The following is a 17667-nucleotide window of genomic DNA, read 5'->3' on the forward strand; positions in this document are numbered from 1 at the left end:
GTATCATCCATTTTTTCATCTTGAAAAATACATTTAAACCTAATTCATCCTCCCATAATTTATGCCCTCAAAAGTTAAACCATCTATACTTTTCAAAATGATTTACATATATCTTGTTATGTCATAATGAAATATATATTTTCATAGTGAAAGCCAGATAATGAATTGCATGCATGTTTTCTTTTACCAGCCATCGTTATGTGATTTTATTTTTAAAATAATATTTATGTATTTGCAACAAATATAAATATTAATAGTCAATGTGAATTTAATATTTCATTGTTATTAATATTTCTATTGTCATTCCTATTTTAATGGTAAAAGAATTACTAGTAAATGAATACGTGCCACATATGATATAAAATTTGATTATTCTTATGATTATTTGGACACTGACCCGACTATACCATAAGGAAAATGTGATGTTTAGATAAAACAAAATTCATCAACATCTTCGATAAAATTTAATTTAAATATGAGAATGTTTTTGGTAGGAGAATAATAATAATTAAAAATTATTTTAAATCAGGTGGATTATCCTGATTCGAGAACATTTGAAATAAACAGAAAAAAAAATCAAAATAGAAAGAAAAGCAAAAAACAAAATGAATTGTCAAAGAACCAATCAAACATTGAATTCAAAGCGTGTAATTTGTATTCATTTGACTGGAACTTTCCTCGGTCCCACAAGATGTCCCTTTCTCTCTCTTTCCTCTCTGTTCTTCTCTCATCCTACAACTCCAAAGAAACACAAAGAACCTAGAGAGAGAAAGAGAGAGAAAGGGTCACCGGCCGCCCCCGTCACACGAAACCTCCTCCCCCTTTCCTTCCATCATCCAAATTCAATCCTCTCGTTCACCTGCTCAACCGGTAACCCTTCTCCTCCTTCATTTCTTTCGATTATAACATTCTCCTCTTTCGTTCTTTCTTTATTTTCATTCTTTCAATTTCTCTCACTTTCTTCTCTCAAGCACTTCGCAAAAGTTCCAAAGATTTCTGCTTTTGTTATGGCAACCACCAGCGCTGGATCGAGCGATCCTACTGCTAATAGACCACAAACGAAACGACCTAAGTGTAAGAATTTTTGTTCATGTCCATGTTTTGGATTTTAGGGTTAGTTTCAGCTTTTTTGGTGTAATTTTTTGAGGCTCTATTTCATGAATAGAGCTTAACTTGAACATAAAATTCACCGATGGATTTTTAAACTTAATTTCATATGTTGATTATTATGGTTGAGCTAGTTGTGGATTGGTTATGAAGTTAGACAATATATTAGGATTTGAAAGGAAATTTAAGTGTATGTTTGGTTTAGCTCTTAGACAATATGTTAGGATTTGTTAACAATTTTAATAGCATGTTTGGTTTGACTTTTGGAAGATTCTGGAGTGGTTTTGAGGTGCTTGGATCTTCTAATGTAGAATTGGTTCTGCCTCCATAATTGATTCTACTTGAAGCTATAATCTGTAGTTTTTGAGTTTAAACACTGATTTTTTACACTGAAATCTGTTGTTTAACTCACTTTTACATAAATGTATCCAAACATAAATCAATTCTGAATAACTCAATTATGCTTAAATCAATTCTACCAAACTCAATTATGTTAAAATTAATTTTATCCACCGCCAATCCAAACACAGACTAAGTGTATGTTTGGTTTAGCTTTTGGAAGAGACAAAATCGATTCTAGAGATGTAGAATTGATTTTGGAATGATTTTGAGGTTGATTATGCCTCTAGAATTGATTCTACTTGAAGCTAACTTTTGAGTTTAAACGTGATTAACTCAATTTTGCATGAAATTCTAATCATGAATCACTTTACATTCAATTAACTTTTAACCAAAATCAATTCACTTAAAATTAATTTTTTTTAATCGCAGAACCAAACATACGTTTGTATTATGTGTTTGTGTTTCTACTTACACAAATTTTCTGACTATCTTTGAAATTTTTAATGTCTTTCAGACTCAAAGTTCACGCAACAAGAACTTCCAGCATGCAAGCCGATTCTTACACCACAAGCGGTAAATATGTTTGTTTGTATATTAGTGTTTGTGATTATCTATTTAACCCATATGCATTTAGAGATCACCAATTTACATTGTATATTACTTTCCCTGCAGGTTATTTCAGCTTTCTTGATTGTTACCGTCGTATTCATTCCTATTGGAGTTGCTTCGCTTATTGCTTCACGAGATGTACGCTTGAGTGCAATATACTGAATTTGATTTTTGCTGTTTACAACTCTATACAAATATGTATAATTCTTTATGCTGACTTTGAATTTGTTATTGTTGTCTCCATATCAGGTTGTTGAAATTGTTGATAGGTATGAGGAAGAATGTGTACCGTCAAATTGGACGGACAAGGTAGCGTTCATTCAGAGTAATGCTGATAAAGCTTGCAGAAGGAAGCTGGAAGTATGAACCCTTGACTGCTCATAATTTCTCTTTTTTACTTCATGTTTGTTATTTCTGCACTAACTCTGTTCTCATAATTGGGGAATTGTGGATTTCAAATTTTGATGATCCTTTTGTTTTAAACACTGCTCTTATCAATAGGTGCCGAAGCGTATGAAGTCTCCTATCCATGTTTACTATCAGCTTGATAACTTCTACCAAAATCATCGCCGGTACATATCCTTTTATTTTTCATGAATCATAGTCACACATCTCTCAATTGTTTTATCAGAATCATCTTTTTGGCAATTTATATATTTTTCTCCTGTGCACAAATGTTGTATAGTTGCATTGCATTTTAGTTCTGTTTTCCATTATGGTTTTCTAACATGCAAAAGGGTTTATTCGGTATCATTAAATTTTGAGGAAAAACAGTCGGCAATAGTTCTATTTTGCTACCATGATATCATCGTGTATTGCATATTGCTACGTCATGTCGATCTGTTTCTTTGTGTGCATGCTAGAGTTTAAAGTCATAGTATTAGAAAGTAATAGAACTATAAGTTTGAAAAAGTTAGCACATATTGCAATCTGGAGCTATGTATCTGTTTCCATTGGTTGTATAACAAGGAAAGCTTACTTGTGAAGAACAAATTGTAATAAATAATGCAGAAAATATCTAGTTTGACGATAACTGACATGAAATTCATTTGCAAGCTTCCTTCAGTAATTTCCACTTTCAATGACAGCTTCTTACGAATACGATGTATAATTGTTCATAATCTCATAAATAAATATATATTTTTTAAATTTAGGTATGTGAAAAGCCGAAATGATGAGCAATTGAGGGATTCAAAAAAAGGAAACTCAACAAGTGGTTGTCAGCCTGAAGATTATGTAAACGGTGTTCCAATTGTACCTTGCGGTCTTATCGCTTGGAGTATGTTCAATGATACATACAGCTTCTCTCGCAACAGCCAGAATGTTACAGTGAACAAGAATGAAATCTCATGGAAGAGTGATAGGGATCACAAATTTGGAAAAGATGTTTTCCCTAAAAATTTCCAGAATGGTACTATTATTGGCGGTGCTCGTCTGGATGAAGATATACCGGTAAATCTTTTACCTGAACCCAAATATTTATTGAATTAGGCCTAATTTGGAGTATTAAGAATCTTTCCTGTTATATTAATTTTATGATTTTCACTTTCTCTAAAGTCCTTATAAGTTGCTCTCACTGAATGTTTATGAAACAGTTGAGTAAGCAGGAGGACCTTATCGTTTGGATGCGAACTGCTGCTTTACCAACTTTTAGAAAGTTGTATGGAAGGATTGAGGTGGATTTGGAGAAAGGCGATGTAATAAACGTGGTAGTGCAAAACCGCTACAACACGTATAGTTTTAGCGGCAAGAAGAAGCTTGTATTGTCAACTGCTAGCTGGCTTGGTGGGAAGAATGACTTCCTTGGCATTGCTTATCTCTCTGTTGGTGGATTAAGCTTTTTCTTGGCCATGGCTTTTACTATTCTATATTTTGTCAAGCCAAGGTAAGAAAATCACCTGCATTATATCACAATTTCATATTTCCAAGAGACATGCAGAATGGAAAATTTGAATATTATTAGGTCCTAATCTGTCTCTTATGTTATAGGCAACTTGGAGATCCATCATATTTGTCATGGAATAGGAGTCCATCAGGGCACTGAGCAGAGGAATTAGTTCCAGCATGATCTTCCAAGATTTGTTATTCTAAGGACTAAAGTGGGGGGGTGTTATTTTGTACATCAATGTTATTATTACTAATACATGTAACACACGAATCATTATTACATTTGTTTATTTCCCAAAAAAAATTATTTTATTTGTCTTCTAAATAGAATTGAGATATTGATATTGTGTTGAATAGTGTAATAATGCATAGGATTCTAGAAACACGTTATAGTAAAATGGTAAACATGAGATTAAATTTGTTTAGAAAATAGCTCTGCATTTTATCTAAAACAGATTAATTCTTAAAACTACTAAATGTTGCTACACTCTTTTAATCTTGATGTTTGTTTGTATATAAAAATGATCGGAGGGAGTGTATAACAGAACCATAAACCAAAAACCTAACTCCATACTTTAGAGTACCCTTGATATACCTTAGAATCTTGATAGCGACTTGGTAATGAGACCACTTTAGTTGAGACCACTTTAGTTTACTCATGAACCTACTAATTATTCCAATTGCATACTAAATATCAGGTCTAATATTGCAAAAATCCAACTAATTGCTTGAAAATTGTAGCATCTACATCACCTTCAGGATCATAATCTAATTTGATTTGTTTCTGCAGGTGTGACCGCAACCTTACAATTTAGTAGGTCAAATCTCTTCAGAAGTCCAAGTTCAAACTTCAGCTGATGCAAAATGATACCATTCTCAAAATACATAATCTCCATCCCTAGAAAATATGTCATATTTCCTAGATCAGTTATCTCAAACTCATTCGTCAACACCTTTTTGAACTTAGCTATCTCATGTTCACAACTTCCTATTAGCAATATGTCATCAACATACAGACACACCAAAATCATATTGCCTTTAGAAGTATGCTGAACATAGACACCATACTTCATTTCACACTTTCTGAATCCTTAAAGCTTGAAAAATGAATCAATTTTTAGATTCCAAGCTCTAGGAGCTTGTTTTAGTCCATACAACGCTTTATGTAACCTATACACCATCTCTTCCCGATTCTTTTTCATAAATCCAAGAGGTTGTGGGACATATACCTCTCTTGCAATAGACCGTTCAAAAATGCAGATTTCACATTCAGATGCATCAGAGGCCAATTCCTATTAGCAGCTATCGCAGTCACCATTCTGATTGTCTCATGTCTTGCTACATGAGCAAACACCTTAAAGTAGTATAACCCAAGTTTCTTTAGAGAACCTTTTGCCACTAACCTTGCTTTGTGTTTTCCAATTGATCAATCTGGCTTCAGTTTCACCTTAAAAACTCATCTGATGCTGATGGCTTTCTTGTCCTTTGGAAGCTCAGTCACTCCAATGTCTTGTTTCTTTCTATAGCCTCAAGTTCTTTTTTCATGGCCTTCAGCCACACTCTTTTCTAGAGAGCTTCTTTAGTACTCATTGGTTCAGAGTCTACTAACATGACACACTGAGTGACTTCTCTCTTAGAGTCTACTTCAGTATCTTGCAGCATGTCAAACTCTGCAAACCTTCTTGGAATATTTCTGATTCTTCGTGGCCTCTGAACTTGTTCAGAATATTCTTCGGACACTGGAACAATATCATATGCTAGAACCCCAGAAGTACCACCTTCAGAGTCTAGAATATTCCCATAGTCTGGATCTCCACCAGAGTCTGAATCACCATCAGAATCTGGATCAGAATCATATTCACTTTTAGAGTCAGACTCGCCTTCAGAGTCGTCTTCAGAATCATCTTCCGATTCTAACTCATCTTCAGAACCTTCAGATTCTGAAGTATCTTCATAAGTTAACTCAGGTGTTAACATCACACCAGAGTTGGATTGAGATTTCTTCCAATCCCACACTTCTGATTCTTTCACAATAACATCTCTGCTGAATTCAACCTTGTTAGTGACATGACAATATAGCTTATAAGCACTTGTACTGTGGTACCCTACAAATAACATAACTCTGCTTTTGTCCTCCAACTTCCTTCTCTTAGCATCATGAACATGTTTGTAACAAACATAACCAGACATCTTCATATGACTTACACTTTTCTTATCTCCAGTCCACTTCTCTGTAGGAACAATTTCCTTCAGCTTCTTGGTTGGACACCTATTGAGCACATATGCTGCAGTGGCAACAACTTCTCCCCACAAGGTGTAAGGTAGCTTCTTCTCCTTCAACATGCTCCTTGTCATATCAAGCAAATTTTGATTTCTTATTTCAGCAAGACCATTGTGTTGAGGAGTGTATGGAGCAGTCACCTCATGCTCAATTTCATTCTCATCACAAAACCTTATGAATTCTGTAGAGTTATACTCACCTCCACCATCAGTTTTGAGAATTTTCAGCTTCTGACCACTCTGATTCTCAACCTTGATTCCGAATTTCTTAAGTTCAGCAAACACCTTGTGTTTGAACTTTATAAGGGATACCCACATCATCCTTGTGAACTCATCAACAAATGACACAAAATATTTATTCCCTCCAAGTGAAGGTACTGGAACTGGTCCACACATATCAGAATGCAACACACCTAGAGCATGCTTTGCTCTTGGAGGCATTTCAGATGCAAATGACAATCTTGGTTGCTTCCCTCTCATGCACACATTGCATGACTTCTTTGGCTTCTTAATGGCAGGAATTCCATGTACCAACTTTGAGTTCAAATGTCATAAGCTTATGAATTTCAGATGACCAAATCTTTTGTGCCACAATTCACTTTCCTTCACAACACTTGTTGCACTAAGGCATTCGGAGTCTGCAGTTTTAACATTCACTTGGAATGTTTTATCCTCCCCTGTTCTAACTTCATAATCAACTTCTGATTATAGTCATACAACTTTAAAATATTTTCCTTCATGGTAATTGAAAATCCTTTCTCAATTAATTGACCTACACGCATCAAATTCCTTTTCATGCCAGAAACATACCACACGTTTTGAATCAATGTGGTTTTACCATTATTCAGAACTACTCTGGCATATCCCATACCTTTAGCATTGCGGTATTTATCATTAGCACGTCTGATCTTTTTCCTCTTTCTAGAGTCAAAATCAACCAGCCATTTCTTATTTCTAGTAAGATGATTTGAGCAGCCAATGTCCATATACCACCAGTCTTCCAAATACGCATCATTAGATTCAGAAGACATCAATAACACAGATTCATCATCAGGATCTTCTCTGGCTACGTTTCCTTCTTCTGACTTCCTTTCCTTGTTTGACCAACAATCAGCAGCGAAGTGGCCAAACTTCTTAGAACAGTAGCACTAAACTTTCCTCTTGTCATACTTCTCTTTCCCCCTTTTGAGCACCCTTCTTTCTTTTAGAAGTCGAGGTTTCTGACTTATGAACACCATCAGATCTCTTCCTGCCTTCTGACCAAGACTTCTTCTGATATTTTTTTCCAGAAGCTGCTTTTAGAGCCTGCTGCTCTACCTCCATTTCAAAGTTTCTCTCAGTTAGACGCAACTCTTGTGCCTCTAGTCTGCTTTGCAGCTCTTTAATTCTCATGGTGTTAAGATCCTTATAACTTTCAATTTCTACCACAATGTAATCAATTTGAGAAGTAAGAGATCTAAATACCTTCTCAATGATCCTTTCATCAGAGAGAATTTATTCACACGACTTCATCTCATTTGTGATCAGAATCACTATGGAGATGTAGTTAGGTACCTTATCATTGTTCTTCATGTTTAGATTCTCATACTCCTTACGTAGAGACTGAACTTCTACCTTCTTCACTGATGCATCACTGTCGTAGCATCGAAACCAGTGTGACCCACGCAGCCTTCGTCGTCGTCGAATCAGCGGTTTTCTCAAACACATTCACATCCACACTGATGGATGTAGGACAATGCCTTCTGATCCTTTTTCTTCATATCACGCTGAGTATTCATCTACGCATCCGTTGCATTTTTTGGAAGTGCAATCGAAACGTAACCGTCGATGACGAGATCAAAAACATCTTGTGCGCCAAACAACACACGCATCTGAACCATCCACCGATTCCAATTCTTGCCATCGAACACTAGAAGCTTAGTACTCAGATTACCGTTTTCATTTATCTTCAACTTTCTGCAAATCACTCCGATCTCACCAAACACTAGTGTTTCCCAGTCCCACAGAATCAAGAAATGTGATTCTGTTATGGTTCCAATTAAAAATTCAACACGAATTCAAGAAACGAAATCAATCACACAATGTCTCACCTTTCACTGGTGTTTCCTTGTGGATCTGAACTAGAGGTCTAGATACCAATTGTTGGTGCACAAGGTGAAGAAGATGAAGATGGAAGAAGAGAGAGAAGAGAGAATAACAAACTTTCACTACTCTTATAAAATAGTTACGACAAATAGTTGCACACACACTGTACACAATGCACACATTTAGTATTGCACTGCTCTAACAAATGTTGACAACCATACTGTTTATATATACACAACAATAATGTCACGTAGGCAAAAGTGCTAGCCTACACTAACTAGGTTAAGCTTAACAAAAACTAATACTACTACTACTAAATATGAATTACTTCTAACACGTATAGCATGAAAATCAAAGACGTATAGCATGAGGCATAATCAATTAACTTATCTATACTTGGCAAGGGTAAAGGTACTTTAGGCATGTTGTTCAGGTCAAATCCCACCCATATCCTCTATTTTCCATGACTTCTTGACCATGATGACATTCTCCATCTGGGGGGAGTATTTGGTTTCTCTAATGAAGTTAGAATCCTTTAATTAGAATCTTTCTAACATCCTTGTTAAAAAATTTAACTACGATTACTCTATGGTGTTAAGGATATGCGTTATTAGGGAGCCATCTTTCTTGATGATTTATTATAGTCTTGTTGGGGTATGGTTAGGATCTTTGTAGACATGAAGTTTCTCTATCATAGATATTTCCTGATTGGCACTTCTCATGTGTAATTCTTTAAATCTCCCCCTTGGATAACCTCTAAATATATATTCTCAGTTGATAACATTTATCCGTGTTGTGACCCTTTTGTGTAGTGGTCAGAGTGACGATCCATCTTGGTCTGGTGGATGCTTCTGCTAGCCTGATGTGCACAATCTCTCTTAAGATTTGGTCTCTCCTAGTGTTCAGTTGTGCAATGGAAAAATGGTATTGTGTGTTCTCTCCATATTGATATTTATTACAATGATTATGATTACCTTAATGTCTCCAAAGTGAGTAGTTCTCCATTTATTCTAGTTCTCCATTTATTCTCGTGCCCTTTCCTTGGTGTATTTATTCGCTTCATGATTTCCTACATATTTGTAGCCTACTTTTATGCTAATGTCTCGTTGAGATGAGACACCATTAGTCATTCTAAAATGCTCATACGAAGTTTTTTTGATTTGGGTTTATGATTCATATGATGACTTCATTAAAATGAGTTGAGTATCATTTAGTGTTTTTAACGCCCCTTACCAAATCTTGAAAAGGATTATCGTTAACACTATTTGATTCTTACTCGCTAAAAATCGGTGTATTAGTTTCTAGCAAAATCAATATAATCAGTGTGTAAGTGATAAGATAGGTTCATATACCACCAAAGTGTGACCTCCTTTAGAGCTTTTAATAGAAGCTTGTGTCTAATTCTTTGGTGGTGCTATAATCTCCATTTTCATGTTGACGATGGTCAAATGTTCTTGTGAATCTCACATCCCATCAAATTTCTTCATATTTTTTTGGCTTCTCTTTGAGTCATTTTCGTCGACTCATTCTTGTTTGATTGCTTGGACCAGTGTTTAAAACTTGTCATTTTTGTGTCGCAATTCGTCAATAGCAGCTTGAATTGCAAGAAAAATCTCATTATCCTAGGAGACGTTGGACTCATACCATCTTCTCAGTGATGTGGAGTATGGTTGGAAACTGACTTTATCACGGCCCTACTGTGAACTCTAGATGTTCTTGCTAAAAAGCGTATGTGAAACCTTGTTGGTCGTAAACGGTAACAAAAGTTTCCATAGTTTTTCGCAAAATCAAGAGTAGGTCTAATTTGGATAATGTTCCTAGTGAACTTCCTCAATCGTGGATGCGCTCTGGGTGGAAATGTCCAAGTAAATGAGCACATGTAGTTGGATAATGAGCCATATGCTCGGATAATGAGCCATATGCTCGATGCTTTTGAAGTTCTAAATGTCAAAGGTCTTGCTCAGGAATTACTATGGCTTCCTTATATGAGGGGTAGGATAAAACTGAAGTAAAGGACTTGTAATCATTGTAACATCTAACTTCTTTTTTTTAAAGTTATTTTAAGGAGAAAATTGATATTTTAACACACATTTTCCATCAAATTAATCAATGCAATTCAGAAAATATATGGTTAACAATTGAAATAGACATCGATTATGAAAAAATTCACCAATGCCTTTTCCATATAAGATGGGTGGACAACATGAAATAAATAATGTCATAAGGTCCTATCATAAATTATGCCAAATGATAACTCAAATCTATCATGAAGGATGAGACCTCTCTTTTCTTTTACCAGTCACAGAAGAAGTACTTTTATTCTCAATGACCGGTGAACCTAAGCTATGAACATTGCCTGCTAATTTCTGTGCCTCGTCTCGATCGCCATTTCCAGAAGTATCCACACCATTAGAAACAGTAGCAACGACATCATCAGCAGTTGCGCGCGTAATGCAGAGCCAAGGTTTCGAAGACTCGTCGCTAGAACCCAGTGCCAAAGGCACATGCCATGATCCTTTTTCTGATTCCTGAAATACAATATTTTCAAGAACTTCATTCAAAAATAGTTTTCAAAACAAAAAGTTCCGACTTTTATAATTGAGACTCATAGTAGAAGTTACCTGGATAACCAATGAGTATGATGGTGGCATCTGAAGTTTCAAGTTCCCCTTAACAAAAGTGTAGTGAACCTGTAGATAAGGAGAGAAAAAAAACATGTGAACAAAAATCTGAAAACTTAAATTATCAATGAAGGATTTAAGTGATCTTAGAAATGATAAGTATCTTACTTGATGTCTTTCTTTCCACTGGTTAAAAAAGTTGCTTCCTAGGAGTTCAAATATGTGATCTCGCATTTCATCATTTGTCACAAGCAAGCATCCGAGTTTTACGGTAGCATAGAGCCAATACCTGAATCACAAAAGATAAATTAAGTGCATAAAACCCAAACACAAAAATAGGCTATAAAACTGCATATTGTAAACAGAGGTTTTACTTAATAGTGATTGAAAGATTCAAAACCAAATTTTGACCAATATAAAAATGAACAGCGCATAATGAAATTGAATCGAAGTGATGACTATTAGTGGTAAATTTAACTACTCATGAGAATTATTAAGGCTGAAAAATTAGCATACATTGAAATAAAAATACAGGAAAAATTGTGCGGAATGATCCTTTAACTTAATTTAAAGTTTCAAACAAGCCCTTTATTTTTGTGTCAAGATAGTCTTTTATGTTTAAAAACGCCAAATAATGTATAACCAACCTTCATTTTTCACCTATATATGTAGCCCAAAGTCTTAATTGACCATTTAAAAAGGTAAATTACATCGGGGATTCATCAAGATAACATATAAATTACATCAAAATATAGAATTGGACATATTCAGGTTGTCCAACATCAAATATAATATAGATTCTAATACCATCTTAGAATTTTGGAGTAGGTCTAACTCAACCTCAAGCCAACTAAGAGATTGAAGATTGTCCATGCCTTGTGAGCACTATTTTGCCCATAGCTCTAATCAATGTGAGATCTTGACATAATATCATAAAGCACGAACGTCGTGCCCATATAGTACAAACATGCTATTAGAAATTGATAGCAAAAATCATGCTGGTGGAATGTGGGGCCTCAAATAGTATCTAGAAAGTATCCACGAATATTATCCACAATATCTAAGTTAAGGATGCTTTGCCTTTTGCAAAACGGACATTCAATATGCTTTGTCTTACTTCGACCCAAACGGATTCAATATGCTTTGTCTTACTTCGACTCAAACGGATTCAATATGCTTTGTCTTACTTCGACTCAAACGGATTCAATATGCTTTGTCTTACTTCGACTCAAACAGAAGCCACATGCTCCCAAAGATTGTCTCTAACTCTTAAACCTCACATTTATTTCCTTTTTTGACTCTCAAACTATGAAACACGGACACCGGAAACATGACACCGACACTGACACGTCGACGCCGGTAATAATTTGAAAAAATGAATAAATTAAACGTAATCACAAGTGGTGGTGTCAGTTTTGGACATCATGACTCACCTTTTTTCAGATGTGTCGGTGCTACAAAGTAAGATGTCATCAAAAAAAGAAAGAACTGCAGTATAGGCTCTTTAATGTTCTCTGTAAGTAGACCCAAGACAAACGTAAAAAGATGGGAGTTTAAAGTTGACCATTGGTGCATTCCTACAATTATCGAGAAATGATTTGTGGCCCCGCCCTAATTTCTTCATTAGTCATGGCCCCCTCATGCATATCCTTGATCAGTTGGGGCCCCACCGTAATTTTATTCATTAGTCATGACCCCCTCATGCAATCCTTGATAGCATGAATGTAGTCAATCCAAACACCTTTCTTCTTTCTTTTCTAGGACTACCCACAAAACCTCATGCTCTGATACCACGATAGAATGCGATTTTCACATTATTCATTTAATCTCTCTCAAGATTTAATAAAACCATAACCACGGATTTATAGCAAAGGATGCATGGTGGATGGTGCAAAAGTTAGTTACAACTTATGCATGTATGCGCATACATTAACATACATCAATGCCTAAGCTAGCCTCCTAATACTACAATACATAATTTTCAAATCAATGAAAGTCACGTGTAAGCCTATTATAACCTCATGCCCTTGAATTCTACAATAAAAGGTGTAGTTGTCATTCTCGTCGAGCCCATTAGAACCCTATAAAACTTAATATCCTTCATTAAATAATTTGTATAAATGATTATTGCATTTGCACCTATCTATAATATCATGTTCCTTAACTCAAACTTAACCTTCTATTCTTCATCATTGATACATTTCACTTGGTCTAAGTCTCTAGTCTTTCTTTCTGCACCTCTAGCAAACTTAATAAACAGAGTTTTCTTCATCCTTGGTGCTTAAGGATTCGTATAAGCCCCCAAAAGCTTTAGTTCTCTCATAGATCACAACCTTGTTAGTCTCTTAGCTTTCTAATATTCTTTCCAGTTTTCCATATTTTTATTGTCCCAAATTTTATATGCATAAAACTAACAAATCTATATATGTACCGAAAACTTGACATAGTTAACAAACAGCAACCAAAATAGTATTTTTAAGTAGTGCTATCCATTAATCCATAATGAAGTTCAAATGTTAAGGCATTTAATTTGCAGTTACAGTACAGAAATATTTCAAGAAATAATAACGTTATCCTATGATGGAGAGACATAAGTAAAGCTTTAAAAAAATTGCAATTTACCAATCATCATTGGATCCATTTGGAGTTGTATATAGCACACCGTTTTTCATCCACTCCTCTACCAGTTTTCTACTGGAAGGATTTTCCATTAGCCCTCTTACACGCTTGTTATGTAGGACAACGAGGGGCCATTTTCCCCCGCTTTGATTGTACAATTCTTTCACAACATCATCAAGCTACATTAGTATATAATCAACATACAAACACAGTCAGCACATGAAATGTCAAGTTAACTTACAAGCTTTAAGAGCTTGCATAACTTCATTTGACAGTAAAGGGATATGAATAAATAAATGAATGTGTTTTTGTAAGAACTTGCATAATCCTGCAACATAGGCATGTTACCTGCTGAATGCTGAATCCACCTTCAGCAAAATTTTGCTGGTAGAGCCCAACATTGGCACCATCCACTATGGCTTCGTAACAGTCATGTTTCTCAAGCCAGCCCTTTTAATTGCCAAAAAGATAACATAATCGTGAAAAAAAAGTTACAATTAGAATTATAACTTTACAAGAATGTTAACAATGATCTCTGTATTACTGATCCATTATGCAAAAAAGTAGACACACTCTTCAGTAGTTAATGTATTTATAAGACAATTAAATTGATTTTTTGGAAAACAATCATATTCATTAATACAAATTTAAAATTATTTTGCAGTTAGTCATTCACTCACCTGAAATTCACTAAAATTTGCCTTGACCTCACGCTCCACAGCCAATGCAGCAACCGATGAAGCAAATTTCTCCATCTCGTCATCATCAATATCCACACAAACCAATTGCTCCCCACATCCACGACAAATCCCATCACCGTTAACGCTCGTCCTAGTCACAACCCAATCCCCTTTTCCAACCCACCCCAAACCATGCCAACCTCCTCCATTTCTCAAAACCCCCTCTCTGACCCTCTCCACATCCAAATCCCCCTGACCAACCCCATGCGCCTCGCTGCTCCGAAACCACTCCTCAATAACCATTCCCGTCGATTCCTCTACACACCTCACACTGCTCCTTAGCTTGTGAAGATACCTATAAACCCTATCAGCCCTACCATTCTTCGCACTAACCTTCAACAGTGCCGCAATTTCCTCTTCCTCCAAGCTAACCCCAACACCATTCATATGCTCCTCAACCTCATACGCTTTATCAGCATTAAGAGATTCACAAAAGCAAAACAATGCGGGATCGTAAGTCCTTAACCTAGGTGCAACATTGTAATTACCAATGTTTTTAACCAATTCAAACGCGCGCTCACCGTCCCCATTAGCAGCAGCAAGTCTAGCCACAGTGGCAACAGTGGCTTCATTAGGAGTGATGTTTTGGGAGGACATATGGTCGAAAATGCGAAATCCATAATCTAATGCGAGTTGTTTAAGGGAAGGGTCAGTGACTGCATTGGAACAAAGGTAGAGGAGTGCATTGAGGTGGTGCTGGTTGAGACGGGTGCTTTTTGAAACGGCATCGTCGTATAGAGATATTGCGCCGCGGAAGTCCTTTGATTTAGAACATGAATTGAGCTCAAATTGGAACTTGTTCTCTGGTGTTTGGTTGGTTTTCTTCTTCTTCATTGTGGCGTTTAAGCGTAGTGTTGTGTCCATTGAATCCTAAGAGTAGTAAATGGCATTTTCAGAAGAATGGTTAAAGTAAGGGCGTGAATATGATAATGTTGGAAAGAACTGAACTTTAGCGAGAATAAGAATAGCAAAGAATAATATACAGAGTTGCAGAGATTTGAACAAACATGTACCTTACTCCTCAAAGTGGACGGAGGTTTCCGAGCAGGTGGTGTTGATTCGAAGCGGTGCGGGGCACGGAGGGGAGCGAACGTCGACCGGAGCTCTTGCTTTCTAGGCGTCGCCACTCGCGCACTGTGGGTGGAGGTTAGCGATGAAACACTGAAATTAGGTTTTTGTTTTTGTTTTTGTTTTAATTTTCCTGTCTCAATATTTCGTTTTCAAATTCATTTAATTGACAAAACAAAAACAAAAAACAGGGTCGTTTTTTTATATAAAAAAACATGTTCAAACGGATTTATTTATATGTAAAATTGGAAAAGTTTACTAATAGTTTTTACTTTCTTCCTTAATTTTTCATTCCAAATTTACTTGTAACACCACCTCTATATAATTAAATGTTATTCTCTTTTACAGAAGTTATTACACAACATAAGCCTTCTTCTTATGTATTCTAATCCTACTGATTTCTTATCGTAATGGACATCCACAACTATAAATATGTAACATACCACACATATTTTTTTCAACTCTACTTTATTTTCAGTACTCTAATCCATAATTTCTCCTCTCTCTTTTATCATAATTAGGAATGACAAAACGAGTCTGATTCATTAGAAATGTCTGTTTTACCTGTACTAATGTGTTTGTCCCGTTCCGCCCGATTTTTTTTCAGGTGTGGACATTAACATATTTTTTCTCTTCATATTTAGGTTAAAAATTGCAGTGTCCGCAAGTCCCCTCTCTCCCCTCACTTTTGTGGGACATACCTAGGTTTCAGGCTCGCACCCTTAACTATGTTTGTCCCACCTCATTTTTTTGCGCATTTTTGCTGGACGAGCCTAAAATAGGTGGACGTGCTCGCTTGTCATCCTTAATCATAACATTATGACCCTGAATATATCATCATCTTCACCCATCAAACTCGTGGATTGCATGTAATTATGGATGACATTGAACTCACTGTGCTTAGTCTAAAGGGTCCTTTTTTACGTTATTGTTATATCTCGCCAGAATATGATACATTTTTCTTAACTTACTAACGGTTAGTCTATGACTTATTTTTCAATCATGCTAATTTGTTAGAAACCGCCAATGAATACAAGTACTTTATTATTATCAATTCAAAAATTTGAATATACACTTTAGCACTTATCAAAATGAAGTATCCTACTCTCTTGGTCATCTTTACTATTTTCTTATATAATTTAAGTTTTTTTTACTATTTTTGTTATTGTAACAGTTATAACATTTGTGTACGTTTTTGTTCATTTTAATCGGTGACCGCATAATTTACATCTCTTTTTACTAAAGAATTTGGAAATATGATTCCGAATTTCGTTACTTTAATTGAAAGAAACCTTAACGAGTTTCAAATATTTATTCAATGTAAAGAGAATCTTCTGTATTTTACACGAGGTTGGAGTGAACTAAATAAATTTTATAAATTGAGGTAAAATTTTGGAAATATGGTTCAGGATTTTGTTACTAAAATTTTGTAAACAAAACTTTACCCCTCAGTTATTGTTTAAAATCGAGTAAAAAAAGTAGCACAGTTTTAAAAATCCAAAAAATGCAGTTGTTGGGATCAAACTTGTGACCAGTGTCACTTTTCCCCTCGGTTACTCAAAAACTTATGGTTAAAATGGTAGGTTTTCATGTCTCCCTTCGTTACCTCACTTGTGTAGCCGAGGTAATATCCCATTCGCGTCCGAGGTGAATTGGGGTTATTTATAGTAGTGTATATTGGTTTTGTCACGCTTATCTGTGTGTTATTATCTCTTAAGTGGTAAGGCCCGCGTAACATAAGAAAGAAGCGACAAAGACTTTACAATTCCGGTCATATTCCGACATTAGCAAGAACAATAACGACCATAAAGTTTTACTAGACTCCAAAAACATTCTCTAATTAAAATTTCAAACATAAGAGCATGGATTCCAAAGTACTTATCCAAAATTCCTTAAAAGGTCGCCCAATTTAAAGGATTTTACAAACAAAGTGTTGAATATGGTTCACATTGTTGAGATAATTATGGGTTGTTGAGATAATTATGGATTGTTAAGAGTATAATTCATATTTTTAGATAATTATGGGTTGTTGAGATAACTATAGGTTCTTGAGAGAATATCTCATATTGTTGAGATAATTATGGGTAGAGATAATTGATTGTTGAGGGAAACTAGGGATTATGGTTTTAGACAAACTAAAACCTCGTATTATATGTATGACTTGTAACAGTGTAATCTATATGTAATTCAAAAGACATAAATAAAAGGAATTATAGATACTCTATAGTCGCAGACGTAGGCAATTTGGTCGAACTGCGTGAACAAAGCTTTTGTTTGTTTCTATTTACTCTGATTTGTACTTGCATTTC

At 35.4% G+C, this 17667-nt stretch overlaps 2 protein-coding genes across 2 annotated transcripts; one reads left to right on the top strand and one right to left on the bottom strand.

Moving 5' to 3' along the window:
- Nucleotides 1-685: 685 nt before the first annotated feature.
- LOC127101497 (ALA-interacting subunit 3) lies at nt 686-4257 on the top strand. The gene is made up of 9 exons (XM_051038926.1): nt 686-870; nt 972-1074; nt 1964-2022; nt 2122-2196; nt 2308-2418; nt 2560-2630; nt 3213-3510; nt 3654-3943; nt 4048-4257. Exons 2-9 carry the CDS (start codon nt 1008-1010, stop codon nt 4100-4102), a joined length of 1026 nt encoding a protein of 341 aa, XP_050894883.1. The 5' UTR covers nt 686-870; nt 972-1007; the 3' UTR covers nt 4103-4257.
- A 6129-nt stretch (nt 4258-10386) lies between these two features.
- LOC127101496 (proteinaceous RNase P 2) lies at nt 10387-15507 on the bottom strand. The gene is made up of 7 exons (XM_051038925.1): nt 15304-15507; nt 14231-15160; nt 13899-14000; nt 13554-13729; nt 11100-11220; nt 10932-11000; nt 10387-10838 (listed from the first exon to the last, which is right to left on the bottom strand). Exons 2-7 carry the CDS (start codon nt 15152-15154, stop codon nt 10575-10577), a joined length of 1656 nt encoding a protein of 551 aa, XP_050894882.1. The 5' UTR covers nt 15155-15160; nt 15304-15507; the 3' UTR covers nt 10387-10574.
- Nucleotides 15508-17667: the final 2160 nt, after the last annotated feature.

The sequence above is a fragment of the Lathyrus oleraceus genome, chromosome 7, assembly GCF_024323335.1.
Source record: "Lathyrus oleraceus cultivar Zhongwan6 chromosome 7, CAAS_Psat_ZW6_1.0, whole genome shotgun sequence".
Taxonomy (NCBI): domain Eukaryota; kingdom Viridiplantae; phylum Streptophyta; class Magnoliopsida; order Fabales; family Fabaceae; genus Lathyrus; species Lathyrus oleraceus.